The 18,766-nt window shown below is 52.4% G+C and overlaps 1 protein-coding gene across 1 annotated transcript in view; it reads left to right on the forward strand.

The window, feature by feature from the left end:
- The window catches only part of LRRC75A (leucine rich repeat containing 75A), a 29,784-nt gene that overhangs the window by 4,001 nt on the left and 7,017 nt on the right, over positions 1-18,766 (forward strand). Inside the window, exon 2 of the mRNA XM_066610736.1 lies at positions 13,846-13,974. Coding sequence (XP_066466833.1) covers positions 13,846-13,974 — 129 coding nt within the window. The remainder of the gene's footprint in view (positions 1-13,845; positions 13,975-18,766) is intronic.

Below are 18,766 nucleotides of genomic sequence, written 5' to 3' on the forward strand. Positions count from 1 at the left end.
GCAGAGACTCAACAGACACATGCAGAATTTCCTGCTGCAGGCAGGGGTTGTACTTGATGACTCTGTGTACCTTCCAACTTTGATTCTATGAAAAGGAGATAGGACAGATTTATGAGGAAAATTCCATCACAGTTGTAAGTCATAACTATATGCAACCTCTGGGTTTCAGAGGCAGCCTGTCTGAATACTAGGTGCTGAATACCAGGGAGTGGCAACAGAATGTAGGCAGTGACTTTTGTGTTCCCTGAGGCACCTTGTGGGTCACTGAGATTAAGGAAATAGAACTAGATGGGCCTGGGCCTGATCCAATGGGGCTCTTATGTTCTAGTCTGCCCTCAGGGTCAGTAAGAGTAAGTCCTCCCTCTTCCGTGGGACAACCTCACAGATACCTGGAGACAGCTGATGGAGTTCTCCTTTTTTCCAGTTCCTTTAACGGCTCTCGCAGGACTCCACTTTCAGGCTCCTCACCATCTTTGCTGCTCTCCACTGAACTGTCATCAGTCACCAGCTCATCAGTCACCCCCTTAAAATGGGGTGGCCAAAACTGGCTGTAGGATTCCCGGGGAGCTCTGAGTAGTGCAGAACAGGGTGGAGCTGTGAGTTGTCATGATGCTTCTGCAAACGCAGCCCTGCAACATGTCTGCTTTTTCTGCTGCTGCATCACGCTGCTGGCTCATGTTTCATATGTGGCACCAGTGAGATTTTTTAAATACTTGCTGCCCCTAGACCAGGCCTTTCCCATCCTAGTGCCTTTGCTTTCTTGTTCCTACATGTAGGACACTTACATAAGAACAGCTCTGTTGGATCAGGCCATAGGCCCATCTAGTCCAGCTTCCTGTATCTCACAGCGGCCCACCAAATGCCCCAGGGAGCACTTGGTGGACTGCCGTGAGATACAGGAAGCTGGGACTCTTGAGGGATGTCTGCCTCCATCTTGCTGAGGTGGGTCCCGCGAGCGAGGCTTTTGGGGTCATTTGTAGCCTTGCTTCCCAACTTGCGGAGTGTCAGCTCTCCTCCCCAGCCTCGTTCCATGTACACATCCCACCGCCACCCCCTTGTCCCTGGTCACAACCAGCAGGTTGAGCAGCACAGGGCAGAGTTCTGTGGCCCTCCACTCAACCCCTCCCTCCCTCCCTCCCTCTCTGCCTCCAGATGGAGGTGGAGCCATGGACTCCCATGTGCTGAGCCTGGCTGCTCAGCCAACTGTGAAACCACCCAGCAGCAGTGCTGTCCAGCCCATTTTCCACTATTTCACCCATGAGGATATCAGGAGACACCGTCAAATGCCTTGAGGAAACGTAGGTGTGCTCTCTCCACAGTGCCCTTGGGGGGAGTGAGATTCATCTGGCACAACTTATCCTAGAAATCACCCCATTGTTTCCTAAGTGCTTACAGACAGTCCACTTAATAACCTGTTTTGGGATCTTTCTGGGCATTCTGGTCTGTAGCAGTGGCATAGCTAATGTGTAGTCCAGTGCTGAGCTCAAAACAGTGTCCTGGAAGTGATGTCACAAACGGAAGTGACATCATGCCTGGGCTTTTTAAAAAGTGTAAATCTGAGAAAAACCCACCTCCTTCCCCCAACAGCTTGCCACCCACTTGCTCTGCTGACTCCCCCCAGCCAGTGGTATAGCTAAGGCATCTTTCTACTACCTGGGGTCAAGGAAGATTTTGTAGCCTGCTCGCCTGTGTCGAAATCAAATTTAAGTAAATACATAAAAAGTGTGCCCCTTATTGGTTGGAGACACTGTGCTGGGGTGAAGAGGAGAAGTTATTCTCCCTCTGCTAAACGTAAGAGCAGCATTACTTGAAAACATGCCACTTTACCCAGTGAGCAGGGGTTACTGTATTATGATACACAGAAATGAAAGTTGATTCATATTTGGTTCCATGCTGTATCATATGTATTGTATTGGCAACCTTCAGTCTCGAAAGACTATGGTATCGCGCTCTGAAAGGTGGTTCTGGCACAGCGTCTAGTGTGGCTGAAAAGGCCAATCCGGGAGTGACAATCCCTTCCACACCGGGAGCAAGTGCAGTCTGTCCCTGGTCTGTCTCCCTGGCTATGGGCCTTCCTTCTTTGCCTCTTAGCCTCAGACTGTTGGCAAAGTGTCTCTTCAAACTGGGAAAGGCCATGCTGCACAGCCTGCCTCCAAGCGGGCCGCTCAGAGGCCAGGGTTTCCCACTTGTTGAGGTCCATCCCTAAGGCCTTCAGATCCCTCTTGCAGATGTCCTTGTATCGCAGCTGTGGTCTACCTGTAGGGCGCTTTCCTTGCACGAGTTCTCCATAGAGGAGATCCTTTGGGATCTGGCCATCATCCATTCTCACGACATGACCAAGCCAACGCAGGCGTCTCTGTTTCAGCAGTGAATACATGCTAGGGATTCCAGCACGTTCCAGGACTGTGTTGTTTGGAACTTTGTCCTGCCAGGTGATGCCGAGGATGCGTCAGAGGCAGCGCATGTGGAAAGCGCTCAGTTTCCTCTCCTGTTGTGAGCGAAGAGTCCATGACTCGCTGCAGTACAGAAGTGTACTCAGGACGCAAGCTCTGTAGACCTGGATCTTGGTATGTTCCGTCAGCTTCTTGTTGGACCAGACTCTCTTTGTGAGTCTGGAAAACATGGTAGCTGCTTTACCGATGCGCTTGTTTAGCTCGGTATCGAGAGAAAGAGTGTCGGAGATCGTTGAGCCAAGGTACACAAAGTCATGGACAACCTCCAGTTCATGCTCAGAGATTGTAATGCAGGGAGGTGAGTCCACATCCTGAACCATGACCTGTGTTTTCTTCAGGCTGATTGTCAGTCCAAAATCTTGGCAGGCCTTGCTAAAACGATCCATGAGCTGCTGGAGATCTTTGGCAGAGTGGGTAGTGACAGCTGCATCGTCGGCAAAGAGGAAGTCACGCAGACATTTCAGCTGGACTTTGGATTTTGCTCTCAGTCTGGAGAGGTTGAAGAGCTTTCCATCTGATCTGGTCCGGAGATAGATGCCTTCTGTTGCAGTTCCAAAGGCCTGCTTCAGCAGGACAGCGAAGAAAATCCCAAACAAGGTTGGTGCAAGAACACAGCCCTGCTTCACTCCGCTTCAGATGTCAAAAGGGTCTGATGTGGAGCCATCGAAGACAACAGTGCCCTTCATGTCCTTGTGGAAAGATCTGATGATGCTGAGGAGCCTGGGTGGACATCCAATCTTGGGGAGAATCTTGAAGAGGCCGTCTCTGCTGACCAGGTTGAAAGCCTTTGTGAGATCTATGAAGGCTATAAAGAGTGGCTGTCGTTGTTCCCTGCATTTCTCCTGCAGTTGTCTAAGGGAGAATACCATATCAGTGGTGGACCTGTTGGCTCGGAATCCGCACTGTGATTCTGGATAAACGCTCTCTGCAAGTACCTGGAGCCTCTTTAGTGCAACTCGGGCACTAAAGGTATGGAGCCCTATGGAAAGTGAAACTGAGCCATACCACATGTTTACTCACGAGTAGGCGAATGTGCCTTAATCTGTCTGAAAGGGCAGGCTGAATCCAATGACTCCAGAATGGTTCCTATCCAATGAAAGCAGCCCCCAAAAAACACCCAAGAAGGAGGTCCGTCCCTCCAAGCAGAAGAATGTATTGAGCCCTATGGAAAGCAAAAGTAAGCCACACAGTCGTGTTTACTCATGAGTAAACAAATGTGCCTTGGATCCTGGTCAAGTCAGGCAAAGGGGAATGCAAGGCTGGCTGGATGGTCCCAGTCCGATGAAAGTGGAACTCAACAAATGCTCCAGAAGGCAGCACCCCCCCCCCCAAACAGGCTTGAGTTTGTAAAGTGGGCACTGGGGAGGGCTGAAAATCTCACTGATATTTTGTGTGTGGGGGGGTTTCTTGCAGGCAGGCTACGAAGAAAATTCATTTGGTGAAACAGAACTAGCTTCCCTATATTTAATTATTTGTTTCTTTAATTTAATGTATTGAGCCCTATGGAAAGCGAAAGTAAGCCACACAGTCGTGTTTACTCATGAGTAAACAAATGTGCCTTGGATCCTGGTCAAGTCAGGCAAAGGGGAATTCAAGGCTGGCTGCATGGTCTCAATCTGATGAAAGTGGAGCTAAACCAATGCTCCAGAGGGCTGCACCCCCTCACCCAAAGAATAAAACAGAGGCTTGAACTGTAAGGTAAATTTTTATTTGTTTTTAGACTTGTAAAGCTAGGTGAGTTCTGATAGTGATATGCTTGAAAGAGAAGGAAAACTCTGATTCCAAACCTCCACTGCCTTGTGGCTACATCCAGTTGTGGAAAAGGCTTCAGGAGTCAACCTCGAGGCAAAATCCGGAGCCGGAGTCCCTCAGGCAGTTCGTGGCTGCACACAGTCACATTCTGGCAACTCCTGCGATGCCGCTGGAACCAACCGTATTGGTTTCTGCCTTTCCATTGGATCATTCCAGCGACGTGGAGAGGGGGGATTTGCTGCATGGGTAACAGCCTATCCTCCATACCTTCTTTACCCAGGCTTCGCGCACTAGAGAGGACACTCCAACTTCGCCTTACGGCGTCGGCACAACACGGGAAGCAGCAGTTACCGGTTATAAGTCTTCGCTCGATTGGCGTAGGGCATGAAGCCAGGGGGTGCTTCCGACGGTGGGAGAGATCATTGCATCTCATTGGGCAGCTACTGCCCGCCTTAAGCTGGGCAGTCCCCAGCCAGTAAGGTGTTGCCTCGTCACGGTCCATTAACCTCACGGGGTGCGTGGGGTTTAGGGTGAAAACCAACAAGCGGATCGACAACTCTGCACCATGCAATAGAAAACAGAAAACTCCTGCCCTAAAGCTGGGCACCTGGAACATAAGGACAATGACCTCTGGCTTCTCTGATGACCTGCAAGCAATAGACGATGCACGCAAAACAGCTGTCATCGACATGGAGCTGAGCAGACTGCAGATGGACATCGTCGCCCTTCAAGAGACCAGGCTGCCAGATTCCGGATCTGTCAAGGAGCGAAATTTCTCATTTTTCTGGCAGGGAAAACCACCAAACGAAACCAGGGAACATGGTGTTGGCTTTGCGGTCAGAAATACCCTGCTGAAACCCATCATCCCACCTACTGTGGGAAGTGAAAGAAGTTTGTCCCTGCAACTCCAGTCATCAGCAGGACCTGTCACTCTCATCAGTGCTTATGCACCGACCCTGTCGTCTCCAGCAGAAGCCAAAGACAAATTTTATGATGACCTGGCCACCACTATCAAGAAGATCCCCGTAAAAAAGCCATTGTTCATCCTCGGCGACTTCAGTGCTAGAGTTGGTGCTGATAACAGTTCGTGGCCCACTTGCTTAGGTCAGTTCGGCAGTGGGAAGATGAACGAAAATGGCCAACGCCTGCTAGAGTTTTGCTGTCATCACGGTCTCTGTGTCAGCAACACGTTCTTCAACACGAAGCCCCAACATAGAGTCTCTTGGAGACACCCAAGATCAAAGCACTGGCACCAGCTCGACCTGATCCTCACCAGACGCTCCAGCCTTCCCAGCATCAAGATCACACGCAGCTATCAGGGTGCTGCCTGCGACACCGACCACTCGCTGGTGTGCAGCAGAGTGAAACTGCAAACAAAGCGACTGTACCACACAAAAAAGGAAGGAAGACCTCGCATTGATACGAGCAAGACCCGGGATCAGAGAAAAGTCAAGGAATTTGTACGAGCGCTTGAGGAATCTCTTCCAGGCCTGGTCGATGCAAACGCATCCAACAGATGGGAACATTTCAAGAATGCCGTTTACAACAACGCCTTGTCCATATTTGGCAAGAAGACCAACAAGATGGCAGACTGGTTTGAAGCCCACTCTGAGGAGTTGACACCAGTCATTGAGGAAAAGAGGAGAGCTCAAGCAGCATACAAGGCCTGTCCCAATGAGCGCAACCTGCAGGTCCTCCGAGCTGCTCGCAGCAAAGTCCAGCAGACTGCCAGGAGATGTGCTAACGACTACTGGCTCCAGCTCTGTTCCGAGATACAGATAGCAGCTGACATGGGCAACATCAAGGGGATGTATGATGGTATCAAGCAGGCCCTAGGTCCAACACAGAAGAAAATTGCCCCTCTGAAGTCTGCTGCAGGTGAGGTCATCCAGGATCGGGCGCAGCAGATGGAACGCTGGGTGCAGCACTACTCTGAGCTATATTCCAGAGAAAATGTAGTCACCGAAGAAGCGCTGAACAACATTGAGTGCCTGCCTTTGCTGGAGGAGCTTGACAGTGAACCAACCCTAGAAGAACTTCACGTGGCCCTGGACTCCCTTGCCTTTGGCAAGGCACCTGGAAAAGACAGCATCCCTGCTGAAGTCCTAAAATGCTGCAAAGAGATCATCGTCACTGAGCTGCATGAAATCCTTTGTCTCTGCTGGAGAGAAGGTGGAGTACCTCAAGACATGAGGGATGCAAACATCATCACGCTGTACAAGAACAAAGGCGACAGGGGTGACTGCAACAACTACCGCGGCATCTCTCTCCTTAGCATTGTAGGAAAGCTGTTTGCCCGAGTTGCACTAAAGAGGCTCCAGGTACTTGCAGAGAGCGTTTATCCAGAATCACAGTGCGGATTCCGAGCCAACAGGTCCACCACTGATATGGTATTCTCCCTTAGACAACTGCAGGAGAAATGCAGGGAACAACAACAGCCACTCTTTATAGCCTTCATAGATCTCACGAAGGCTTTCGACCTGGTCAGCAGGGATGGCCTCTTCAAGATTCTCCCCAAGATTGGATGTCCACCCAGGCTCCTCAGCATCATCAGATCCTTCCACAAGGACATGAAGGGCACTGTTGTCTTCAATGGCTCCACATCAGACCCCTTTGACATCCGAAGCGGCGTGAAGCAGGGCTGTGTTCTTGCACCAACCTTGTTTGGGATCTTCTTCGCTGTCCTGCTGAAGCAGGCCTTTGGAACTACAACAGAAGGCATCTATCTCCGGACCAGATCAGATGGAAAGCTCTTCAACCTCTCCAGACTGAGAGCAAAGTCCAAAGTCCAGCTGAAATGTCTGCGTGACTTCCTCTTTGCCGACGATGCAGCTGTCACTACCCACTCTGCCAAAGATCTCCAGCAGCTCATGGATCGTTTTAGCAAGGCCTGCCAAGATTTTGGACTGACGATCAGCCTGAAGAAAACACAGGTCATGGTTCAGGATGTGGACTCACCTCCCTGCATTACAATCTCTGCGCATGAACTGGAGGTTGTCCATGACTTTGTGTACCTTGGCTCAACGATCTCCGACACTCTTTCTCTCGATACTGAGCTAAACAAACGCATCGGCAAAGCAGCTACCATGTTTTCCAGACTCACAAAGAGAGTCTGGTCCAACAAGAAGCTGACGGAACATACCAAGATCCAGGTCTACAGAGCTTGCGTCCTGAGTACACTTCTGTACTGCAGCGAGTCATGGACTCTTCGCTCACAACAGGAGAGGAAACTGAATGCTTTCCACATGTGCTGCCTCCTACGTATTCTCGGCATCACCTGGCAGGACAAAGTTCCAAACAACACAGTCCTGGAACGTGCTGGAATCCCTAGCATGTATGCACTACTGAAACAGAGACGCCTGTGTTGGCTCGGTCATGTCGTGAGAATGGATGATGGCCAGATCCCAAAGGATCTCCTCTATGGAGAACTCGTGCAAGGAAAGCGCCCTACAGGTAGACCACAGCTGCGATACAAGGACATCTGCAAGAGGGATCTGAAGGCCTTAGGAGTGGACCTCAACAAGTGGGAAACCCTGGCCTCTGAGCGGCCCGCTTGGAGGCAGGCTGTGCAACATGGCCTTTCCCAGTTTGAAGAGACACTTGGCCAACAGTCTGAGGCTAAGAGGCAAAGAAGGAAGGCCCATAGCCAGGGAGACAGGCCAGGGACAGACTGCACTTGCTCCCGGTGTGGAAGGGATTGTCACTCCCGGATTGGCCTTTTCAGCCACACTAGACGCTGTGCCAGAACCACCTTTCAGAGCGCGATACCATAGTCTTTCGAGACTGAAGGTTGCCAACTCATGCCTGAAATATGAGAACTTACACTGAACTGGGCACTGGGGAGGGCTGAAAGTTTCAATAATTTTTTTGGTGGAGGGTGTTATTGCAGGCAGGCTACAGAAAAAATTCACATTGTGAAACAGGGCTAGCTTCTCCTTATTTAATTATTTGTTTTTCTTTAATTAAATTATTTATAGTTAATCATTTTATTTTGCTTGACGATGTCACTTCTAGCCATGACATCACTTCTGATGGGTCCCAGACAGGTGGGTCATTCTAAAAAGTGTGTCCCGGTGCTCAAAGTTTGAGAACCACTGCCCTAACTCAAAAAGAACCAATGAGACATCGTGGGTGGGTTGGTGGGTGGGGGAGTGACATCCTAGTGACCAAAGTTGAGGAAATTGTGACTTTTAGCAATAATACCATCATGTTATATACCATTTGATGCAGAAATTCATCCACTGCTTGTGGGAAGATATTCACTGCATTTATTTTTGGCCATTATTATTCATTTCATGTCATGACTATTATTATTTCTCAGTCTCACGTACCTCATAGGGTTGTTGGGAGGACAAAATAAGGGGAAGAGCCATGCACACCACCCTTAGTTAAGTCAGGTGGGGTGACAAAAATTTATGGGCCCAGAGTGTCAAATGACCTGGCTACACCACTGCTGTCAAGCTCAGCTTGTTGCCCGTTGCAACTGCTACCCCCTGCACCTCCTTAGCTATGCCACTGGTCTGTAGTTTCCTGAATCTTTGTTCTTCCCCTTTCTAAAGGCAGAAGCAACATTTGCTCATTTCCTGGCACCTCACTGTTTCTCCAGGAGTCCTCAAAGATGGCAGGCAGCATCTCCATGAAGCAACTGTTCCTTTTCTGTGCTGTCTTTGTCCTTTGTAGGGTACTGATTTTTGGAAGAAGGGACATGGAAGTGGGGGTGGCTTTTCTGTGGTCCTTTCCAGCTCTGTTGTGTTTTTGTGCACTCACCCTTATATGTCTGTTTTACAACGGGGTGTTGTTAACATGCTGCTTTGTGACTCCCAACAGTAACAGTTGCATTTGCTGAGAATTAATTAATGGAAGCGGGTGGGCCTGGCTGGCTTCAGGAGCCTTGTAGAGAACCTGGCAAAAGTCCGAGAAGGTGGGAATCATAATGCACGTCTCGCTTCAAAGTAGATTAACAGCCTGACTGGAAGGGGGAATCCACTCTCCATCTTTGTATCAATCTTTTGCTCGTTTTCTTCTCACAGGAATCCTGGAGTCGTAGTTTGGGGAAGCTTCAACTTTCCCAGTTGGTTTTGGGTGGTGTCAATTGGTGCTAGGCTCTGCCTGAAGGGTCACTGGCCGGGTTGCTGATGTCTCGGGGAGGTGATGAAAACTTTGTTTTGTCTGGCTGATGGATTGTTTGCCTCCTGTGCCTCTGTACTCAGCGATTTTCAACCACTGTACCATGGCACACTGGTATACTGTGGAAGGTCTGCAGGTGTGCCATGGGACTTTGGGGAGGGTCATTTATTAGTCAGTCTGTTGGGAGATATGAGCCCCCCACCGGCAGTGTGGTGTGCCTTGTCAATGATCAAAAAACTGATGGTGTGCCTTGACAATTTTAGCACCTTGTCAGTGTGCTGTGAGATGAAAAAGGTTGAAAATCGCTGCTCTATGTAGTTCCTTGAATGTTAATAGTTTTGTACTCCTCTGATTGGTTTTATTTATATCTTTTGAAGTTTTTTTATTGATTTTATAAATTGTTCTCTTTAGCCCTATGAATTGTATAAGCTGCCTGGGTATCTGCTTCGGCAGAGGAAATTCTTTTAAATAAATAAATAGAGTGGTGAGCATCAACCATGTGCGCCCTCTGCTGGCTACTTGCCCTGAAGCTCTGGCAGGCATGGGGGGGGGAATGACCTGAGCAGGCCCTTGTTCCACCTCTCCTTCAGGGAGACTCTTGCACTGGGCTCAGGTACAACCTCAAGTTCACTTCCCTTGGGCGGTGGCCTTCTTAACTTTTTTATACACCTTTTAGTTTTACAGGCTTGATTCCTCGGTGATCTGCTCTTTTACTCTTTTAATCTGACTACTGTTTTTATGGCCCTGTAGTGTGTTTTTAAATGTTTTTATCTGTTTGTATTAATGTTTTTAAATTCTATTGTTTTTTAATATGTTGTTAGCCGCCCTGGGTCCCGTTAGGGAGAAGGGCGGGATAAAAATAAAGTTTTATTATTTATTATTATTATATTGGGGGGCAGGCTGCCTTCTGCCAGCACCTGTGAGAAGTGTCACCGCCCAGAGGCTTTTTGGACCTGTGGCTGCCCCGAGAGATGGCACCCCTGGCTGTCTGTGGATGCTGCCTGGCAGCAGCTGGCACTTTTCTGTGATAGCAGGCTGGTCAGGGTGGTTCCTCTGGAGCCCACCTGAGAAGGCTGGGGCTTCCTTCTCTGCCATCTGGGCCCATGGTCTGAAGGGAGGAGATGGGTCCAAGTTGATGTTCTTCTCAGTTCTTCCCAAGTTCTTCTCAGGTTCATTCCCTTGCAGCCCATCCAGTAGTAGGGCTGGGAGAGCCAGGGTGGTGTAGTGGTTTGAGAGGTGGACTTAGACCTGGAAGATCCAGGTTCAAATCCCCCCTTAGCCATGAAGCTTTCTGGGTGACCTTGGGCCAGTCACTTTCTCTCAGCCTCACCTACCTCACAGGGTTGTTGTGAGGACAAAAGGAGGGGAGCAACTGTGTACAGCACCCTGAGCAGTTTGGAGGAAGGGTGGTATAAAATGTGAAAAATAAATAAAGTGCTTTGGAGGGCTGCACAGGGAGGCTGAGGTAGGTGGGTGTGGGTCTGTCTCTGCCTGGTAGCTCCAGGTGGTCAGCGCCTGCTTCTCCCGTGTTCCAGACACTATCCCAGGGACACGAAATGTGATGCTAGGCTGAGCTCTGCTGGGTGTTGTGAGGCTTTCGTGCTAGACTGTGTTTCTGGGTTGCATATCTCTCTTTTGCCTGATGTGGCCCCAAACAGCTGCCAATGGTGCTAGAGGTGCTGGTGGATTCCGGTGGGAAAGCTCTCTTCTCCCAGCGCGGGGCTGTTTTCCTTCCTTCCTTCCTTCCTCCTCACATGGGAGGTTTGCCCTGAATCCGTAACCTTGTAAGCTGGATTGGCAAAATGCTTCAAGCACAGGTGGGAATTGTGGGGCCAGCGTAGAGCGAGTTGAGCAGGCCGTGATGGGATCCCCTTTCCCTATGAGAGTGGCACAAGCCTCCCCCCTTCAAGCGGGACCTCTTGCCACAGGTCCTGAGTGATTGGCTGTGCATCTACCTGGAGTGGGTCTGCTGCAGGCCGCCTGGGCAGGCCTCTCTCCTCTGTCATGGCCGCTGCTTGCCTTGCTGTATGGCCTTCTCCCTCCACCCCCCAAACCGCACTTGGTGTTTGTCTGTGGCCAAGCGGGGAGGTTGCATCTCCTCTGGGGGGAGGGTAGCACAGCATCTGACTTGCTGCCTGCTGCGTTGGGTGCCAGGGCGCCAGCCACCTACTGCATCCTCTGGCTGCCTGGTTTGGAGGATGGGTGGGGTGGGCACTGCAACGCTTCTGTGGCACCTGGAAACTGCCAAGGTCTCTCCTGCCCTGCCTGGCGCTCCGCCAGGAAAAGAGAATGCTGGACAAGGCATGGCTGATCCTGAGAGACAGCCACTTGGCTGCTTCCAGGGGAGCTCCCGGTCTGTCTCCTCCCTGTCCCTCTTTGCAGGCAGCCCAGCTGTGGGGCCTCCTCCTTGCTGCTCTGCCAGCTGAGGAGGCCAGCGTGGTTCTCCCACCACCTCTAGTGTTGGGTGGGGCCCATGCCGCCTGCCTCTTAACCCACCAGCTCTGTGTGTTCCTGGGGCCATTTCAGCAGCTCTCCCAGTGCAGGAAATTTTGGTCTGGGTTGGGACCAGCAAAGACTCTTGCTGGGATTGGAGCCCAGGTGGGGGGTGCCCCCCAATTCAGGAGGGTTGGCAGGGGCTGTTGGCCTGTGTGTGCAACTGGGTGTGAGCTGAGGTTGGCTGCAAGGATGCACTGTCCGGGTGCTCTCCCAGGTCAACTAATAACCAGGTGGCATGAAGGAGGTGCCAAGGAATTGGAGGTCCTCTCCCAGGGCTATGCAGGGTGTGTGGCTCGCAGCAGGAGACTTACGATGAAGCCAAAGCAACGGGAGCGCTGGATGAGGGCAGTGGGGGTGGCAGTGCATGAGCCAGGAGGGAGCCCCAGGTGTGCCTCTTGCTGGGGGGGGGGCAGGAGTGCTCTGGGGATGAGATTGGCCCTGTGCGGAAGGAAGGTCTTGGCGGGCTCTAGAAGGGGCAGGCAGGAGGCTGAATCTGCAAAGGCCACCAGGCCTGGGAACGAGGAGGCTCCAGCTGGGGCGGGTGGTGCCTGCCCTTACTCTGATGATGGGAGGGACTTTCCCCCATGTCTGCCCAGAGGGCCAGGGCATTTCAGAGAAGAGAGGAGCTGGCAGGCACTGGGTTCCTGTTTCTCATGGCTGACAGCACGTGTAGTTTTTCCTGACCCTGTAGGGCCCCCCTTGGTTGCAGCCCTGCTCTCTGGTGTTCGGAGAAGCTGCTTTGCAGCTGGCCTGTGCCTCCTTGCACCAGCCCAGGGCACGGTGTGAAGGGGCAAAGGGATGCTGTGGGTAGGGGGAGAACCGATGCAACTCACAGGCAGCACCCCTTGCCCTGCCTCTGGGAAGGAAGCTCCTGGGTGTGGGCGCCACCCCCCTTGTGCGCTTCCCCAGTGCTGGCTGACATGTCAGCAGACATCCTGTGTTGATCAGGTGAAACTGTTGTCTGTCTTCGATTAGTTCAAGTGCTGGAGGGACTGATGGCTGCACCCAGGGCCCCTTCTGTGTCTGCCAGCTTCTGGTGGTGGAGACTTTGCTGCCTGGTGTTGCTGGCTCTCTTGAGCAACTCCTGCTGCAAATGACTGAATGGGTTGTGTGTGTTGTGGCCTGCACTGATGATGATGTCACAGTAAGTCAGCGGCAGAGTCGTCTGGAAAAGGAGTGTGCGTGTTCACAGAGGGTTTTGCCGTGGCTCTATCCAAGAATGTCCTTTTGGACCCTGCAGAATCTTGCCCCTGCTGTAGTTGCAGCAGGACCTGTGCAAAAGGCATGGATCCAGTTTCATGGCTAGACGTTCTGAGGAGGAGAAACGCCATCTCTGCTCTGAGGAGCAGCTCCAGAGGCAGCCTGGGGAGAGCCCTGGCAGCCTGGAGTGTCTCTCCTAGAAGTGGAGTCCTGCATGCTTGGCTGAAAGGCACGTTCGCAGGCAGGCCAGGCACCCTTCACATCCCTTGAGAGAGAGGTCGAGTTCTGGGAAGGGCAGTGGGCTTGTGGCATGGCTGGCTTCCTTGCCACCTGGTGTGGCTTGCTCTCAGGAGGGGAGGCCTCAGGCAGAAGGTAAGCTCTGGTAGGCTTGCCATTCCAAGAGTCCAGAGGCCCTGGCAAAGTGAGGAGCTTTGGCTCCTGAAGGCCTGTGAGATCCTAGAGATCCCCCCCAAGAGTTTGCCCAGGGTTGGTGGTTGGCTTCCGCTCCAGTGGGCACCGTTCTTGACCAGCAGCAGCACAACCCCACTTGCCGTGCTGCTTGAGGCTTCTGCTGCACGTTGCCTGCACCCACCAGCTGGGTGCACCTGCGTGTCATCCAAGCAGCCATTGTGGCTGCCCCCCTGCCCCCCCACCCCCATGCCTGGCTGAGAGGCACTGCCTGCCTGGCTCCCTCTGCTGACAGTCGCTGTACGGAAACGGAACTCTGCCCTGCCTGTGCTGGTGGCTGTGCTGGGGGCACCTCTTGGGGAGAGTTCAGAGAAAGCCCCCTGACCAGCCTTGCTTCTCTCCCTGGCAGGACTTGGGCATGGAGTCCACTTCACTGGATGATGTGCTGTACCGTTACGCCAGCTTCCGGAACCTGGTTGACCCCATCACACATGACCTGCTCATCAGCCTCGCCAGGTACATCCACTGCCCCAGATCGGTGAGTGCCCCTCCTCTGGGAAGAGTGTGGGGAAGCTGCTGTGCTGGGGGGTCTTTGCGTATCTGAATGGACCCCGGGGTGCATCCGAATGGCCTGGCTGGGCTGCAGCTGCTGTGGGAGTCTGCCTGCCTGCCTTATCTGCCTGCTTGGCAGAAGCCCAGAGACTCCCTCAGAGTGCCTGCCTATGCAAGGCCTGGCGGGCTCTGAGAGGTGGGGACTACGCCCTGGGATTGAGGCAGGGAGGGGCGAGCCCTGGGAAAAGTCACCCCTTCCCTGTGTCACGGACAAAAGGCCAGTTCTGTGCGGGGAGTCCTTTGGCAAGGCTGCTGCTGTTCCATTCCCTGTGACTGGGAATGGGGCTTCCCTGGTGAGGGGCATTGGAGCTCAGGTGGGGCTGTTGGCATTGTGCATGCCCTTCTCAAATGCTCCTATGCAGTCCACCCCACCCTGTCGGAGAGGGCGTTTCTTGGTTTGCCGTGCTGCTTTTGATCTTCTTTCAAATAAGTGCAGGAACTGCGCAAATCCTCCTCACTCTTGGCCTCGGGCTGCCAGCACTAGCGCCAAGATGCGGTCCCCCTCCATGACCCTGTGAATGGGCGGGGAGATAAATGTACATAAACATGGCGTTCAGGCCTGCTCTTCTCAAGGAGAGCGTGATCTCTTGGTGTACAGGAAGGAAGAGGGTCTTGTCTGATGTCACGAGCCCTTCACTTGCCTCTACCTTCCTTGGGAAAGTCTTGGTGGCTGGCATTTGTCTCTCTAGGGAGCCTTTGCCAATTCTATCCAGCCTGTAGAGAGGCAGACTATCTAAGCTGGGGCCTGCCTGGCCACCGGGGGCTGGTGTGCTGCAGTGGGCTCCGAATGTCGCCTGCATCCTGTGCTCCAACTTAGGAAAGTGGGCCGGAGGGCAGGAGGTGCCATTTTTGGCTCTCGTTCCTCTCCCATTGTTCCTCATGGGGTGACTGCTACCTAGGCCAGCTCTGTGGCTCGCATGGTGTTTTTCCTGCGTCAGGGGCCAGGATACTCTGCATCCCTGGCAGGTTTCATCCGCATCCCTCTCCAAGCACACTCCAGTCTGCCCCGTCCTGTCCTCTCCTCTTCTCTGGCAGAGTTACTCCAGTGCAACGTTGTGTTCTTTCAGCCTGCCCTTCAAAGTAGACTGAGGCACGTTTGCCAACTCATGAGTAAATGCGCACATGCCGCTCAGTTTCACTTTCCATAGGGTTTAATGCATTTCACTCATCAGATAACAGCTTGTCAGTTTCACAGTCCACCAAACATCAGGTTATAACCCACTGGTGAGGTGCGAGCTGCCCTTTGGGAGCCACTGGTGTAGACATTGACAGAAGGGAGACAGCAGGGTGGGGGGGGGAGCTGAGAGGCAGGGGGCTTCCCCATGGAAACACAGAACAAGCAATTAGACTGGGAGGAGGAGAGGCGCTAGAGGACAGCATCATAGAGGCCGTGGGCACAGAGGGGAGCAATCAAGGAACAAATGTCATATGCCTTCAACTTGCAAGCAGTGAAACAGAAAGCCTTAGGAAACAAAGGGTTTCTGTAAACCCCCATCTGGGAATGCTGCAAACTGCAGAAGTTTTGTGGTGAAATTGCTGAGCTGGAGCTGGTCTCCTGGAAGCCGAGTGTCTTGCTCTGCTGGAAAACAAGCGGAGTGCTGAACGCTTGCGTACAAACAGAAAGCTGTGCCTTTGCAATGAAGGGGGAGGCAGGCCCGTTCCCCAGCTCCGCATTCCTGGGCACCAGCTCAGCGCTGTGGACCTCAGAGCTGCTTGTTGTGTGTGAATATTGCACAAGGCCTGAAAAAGAAATTGTGTCGAAGTTAAGTCAGGGCTGACCCACACAGAGCAATGAGTTGTTTTCCTGGGGGGGCAGAGGGGATATGGGCAGAGGCCCCCCGCAGGCAGCTCACTTGAAACCCCCTCCTCTATGCATCTCTGCAGCTGACTCCAGGGCTTTGCAGCCGGTTCTGCTCTGTTCTCATGACCCACCAAAGGGGGGGTGCAGGAGAAGGCAGCTGTCACCCCGCAACAGTGAAGAGAGTGCTTCTGAGCACCTGCAGAGTACTTTTCTTTACACTCTGGGACAATAGCATAGCTATTAGCTGCCTGGCTATGCTTGGCTCCCTAAGTGGTATTTTGGAAGGAGAGCAGCTGTTGGGGGTGGCAGCACACCAAGCCCGGTGAGGGGAGGGTATGGTAGCGCTCAAGGTACTGAGTGCCCGGCTGGCAGAGGAGCTCTTGCAGACCGGCTGCTTCTGCAGCCCTTAGGTGGGCAAGTACTTCTCTCTGTCCTCCTTGGTCCAGGGCAGGGGCCACCTGTGGCAGGCTGAAGTGGGGCTGCTGGTTCTGTTTGTTTCAACCCAACACACCTGTCACTGGCCAGAAACTGTAGCTATGAGGTTACTTGGGCTGGGAGGAAGAGACACCCTTGAGGCACCTGCTGCCACCCCGGAGCTCAGAGCTGTGCTCTCCTCACCCCAGAGCATGTGCGTTGCAAAGGCGGGCTAGGCAGTAGCCAAGCGCTCTGGTCGGTGTGATGGGGGAGCTCTCCTCCTGCTCCACTGTGGCTCTCAGCCAGAACTCCAAGTTGGCAGCGGCTGCTCAATGCTGAGTTCTCAAAGCCAGCGCCATCTGCTCTTGAGTGGCCTCCGTTCCGGAGCAGCAGCTGGACTGAGGGGAACTAGGGGGGCTCATGGTAGCTAAGTGGGGTGGAGCACAGAGTCCCCCCACCTCATGTGCACCCTGTCCATTGGGGGGAGGGCTTGGCTCCATCTCTCTCCTGGAACAGACTGCATGTCCATCGAGGACCAGAGGGGAGCAGGAAAAGCAGGGCATCAAACCGGCCGAGTGCCACTCTTGTGGCGGACTGGCGGAGGGTGAGGCAGGGCTTCCCTTTGCCTTGGGAAGGCCATCAGCTCTGGCGCCAGAGACTGAAAGCAGCAGGTTCCCAGGCCTGTCCTGCTGCAGAGCGAGAGGCAGGGAAGGTAGAAGCCACCACAGCAGCACCTGCCTTGCCAACTGGGCAAGGGCCTGCCCCTGGGCCAGCTCCCTGGAAACCCTCTGGAATTGGAAGGGGCCCCAGCAGCAGCAGCAGCACCTTGGTTCTCGGTGGACTCTGCTGGACAAGCCTCTCCCAAGTGGATCTGTGGCCCTGACCGTGACCTGTTGGCACAAGGCCTGTATGTTTGCCCTGAAATGCTGCAGGCTGGCTGGCTGGCTGGCCAGGTCCTCGCACCCACAGGTGTGGCTTCCCTCCTGGCTCTGCTGGTGCCTGCAGCAGCACCCAGAGGGCAAGCCTCCCCCTGCTGCTGTGTCCTCGGACAGGCAGTGGTGCTGTAGGGCTGCCTCCTCGTTGTCTTCCGTGTGAGAAGTTCCAGGCCCCCAGTTGCACCTCCTGACTTGTCGCTGAGGGCCCCCTGACTGCCACCTTTGCAGTGTGAGCTGTCAGCTGATCAGGTCACATGTTTCTTTGAGGGCTTGGCCAACCAGGGCAGAGCTGGGCTGGGCAGAGGTTCATGGAGCACTGGAGGGCAGTGGCATAGTTAGCGGGGGGGCGGTCCACCCCGGGTACCACCCCTGGGGGGGTGTAACACCACAAATGCCCCAACATCGGGGGTGGAGTCAACACTCAGTGCAGTAGCAGGGAACTTCGGAGGACTCCGGGAGGAACTGCTAAATAGAGGTGTTTCCAGAGGACCTCAGCAATGAGGGACTCTTCATTGTCTAAGAAGAAGACATGAAGGCTGAGAGCTTGAACTCAGGGGGGGGTCGTAGAGATAACCCCCAGATATCGCTCTATGCTGGATCACATCATATACCAGACGCCATCTTTGGAGAGATTCGGAGAAGACAGATTCAGATAGCTGGGTACCCCTCCCCCCCACGGCCTAGATACAACAACATGACAGCGAAAAAAGCTTTAAACTGTGAGTAAAAGGCTATAAAAAGAACTGCAATCAAGAGGTTGGAAGGAGGGAAAGGTAACTTTAAGATTATTTACGTTGGCTGATAGCCACCCAGAGGGGAAAAGAGCGAACCTGGATTTAAAGAAACCCTTGCTGGAGTATTTTTGCTTTTTTGTAATAAGGGTGCCTGGAAGAAAAGGAGAGAGATAAGAAGATGAAAGATCAGCCTGCTGAAATGGTATGCATGGAAAAGAAATAAATAACTAATTAACGGCTGAAATAACTTTTACTTTTGCTTTCCTAGCAAGAAGGCTCAATTCAGGCCTGGTCATTTAAAGGCATACTAACTTAATTTGACAGTGTTATTGACCTGGATTACTGATCCACCCCTTTTGGATATTAAAAATTAAGGATTACCTTGGACAAGATGGGATGCAAGATAATAAGATTTGGATGACTCTTTAATTGTTTGACTGATTTGACGTTATTGACTGGAAGTGGAATGTTGACTTACCCCTTTTGGATATAAAAATTGGAAATTAGCCTTACAAGAAGGTGAAACAAGATAATGAGAGTTGGTTGATTTTTTTCTTTAATTGTTGGACCATTGTATCTCTGTTTTTTACAGCCAGAGGTATATTGGCTTGATTTGATATTGATAAGAATGGCATTCCAAAATTTAAAGGATGTTAGTAAAAGCCAGTCCTTATTAATGGATTTGTTGTGGGATTTCAGAAGTGAAATGAAGCAACAGGTCAGAAAATTATTTGAACAAATGAAGCAAATAAACTCCTCCCTGACAAACATGCAGGAACAGATTACAAATAACAGACAAGAAAAAAGAATGGATCAAATGTCGGATGAAACTAA

This window comes from Tiliqua scincoides, chromosome 16 (assembly GCF_035046505.1).
Source record: "Tiliqua scincoides isolate rTilSci1 chromosome 16, rTilSci1.hap2, whole genome shotgun sequence".
Classification (NCBI taxonomy): Eukaryota; Metazoa; Chordata; class Lepidosauria; order Squamata; family Scincidae; genus Tiliqua; species Tiliqua scincoides.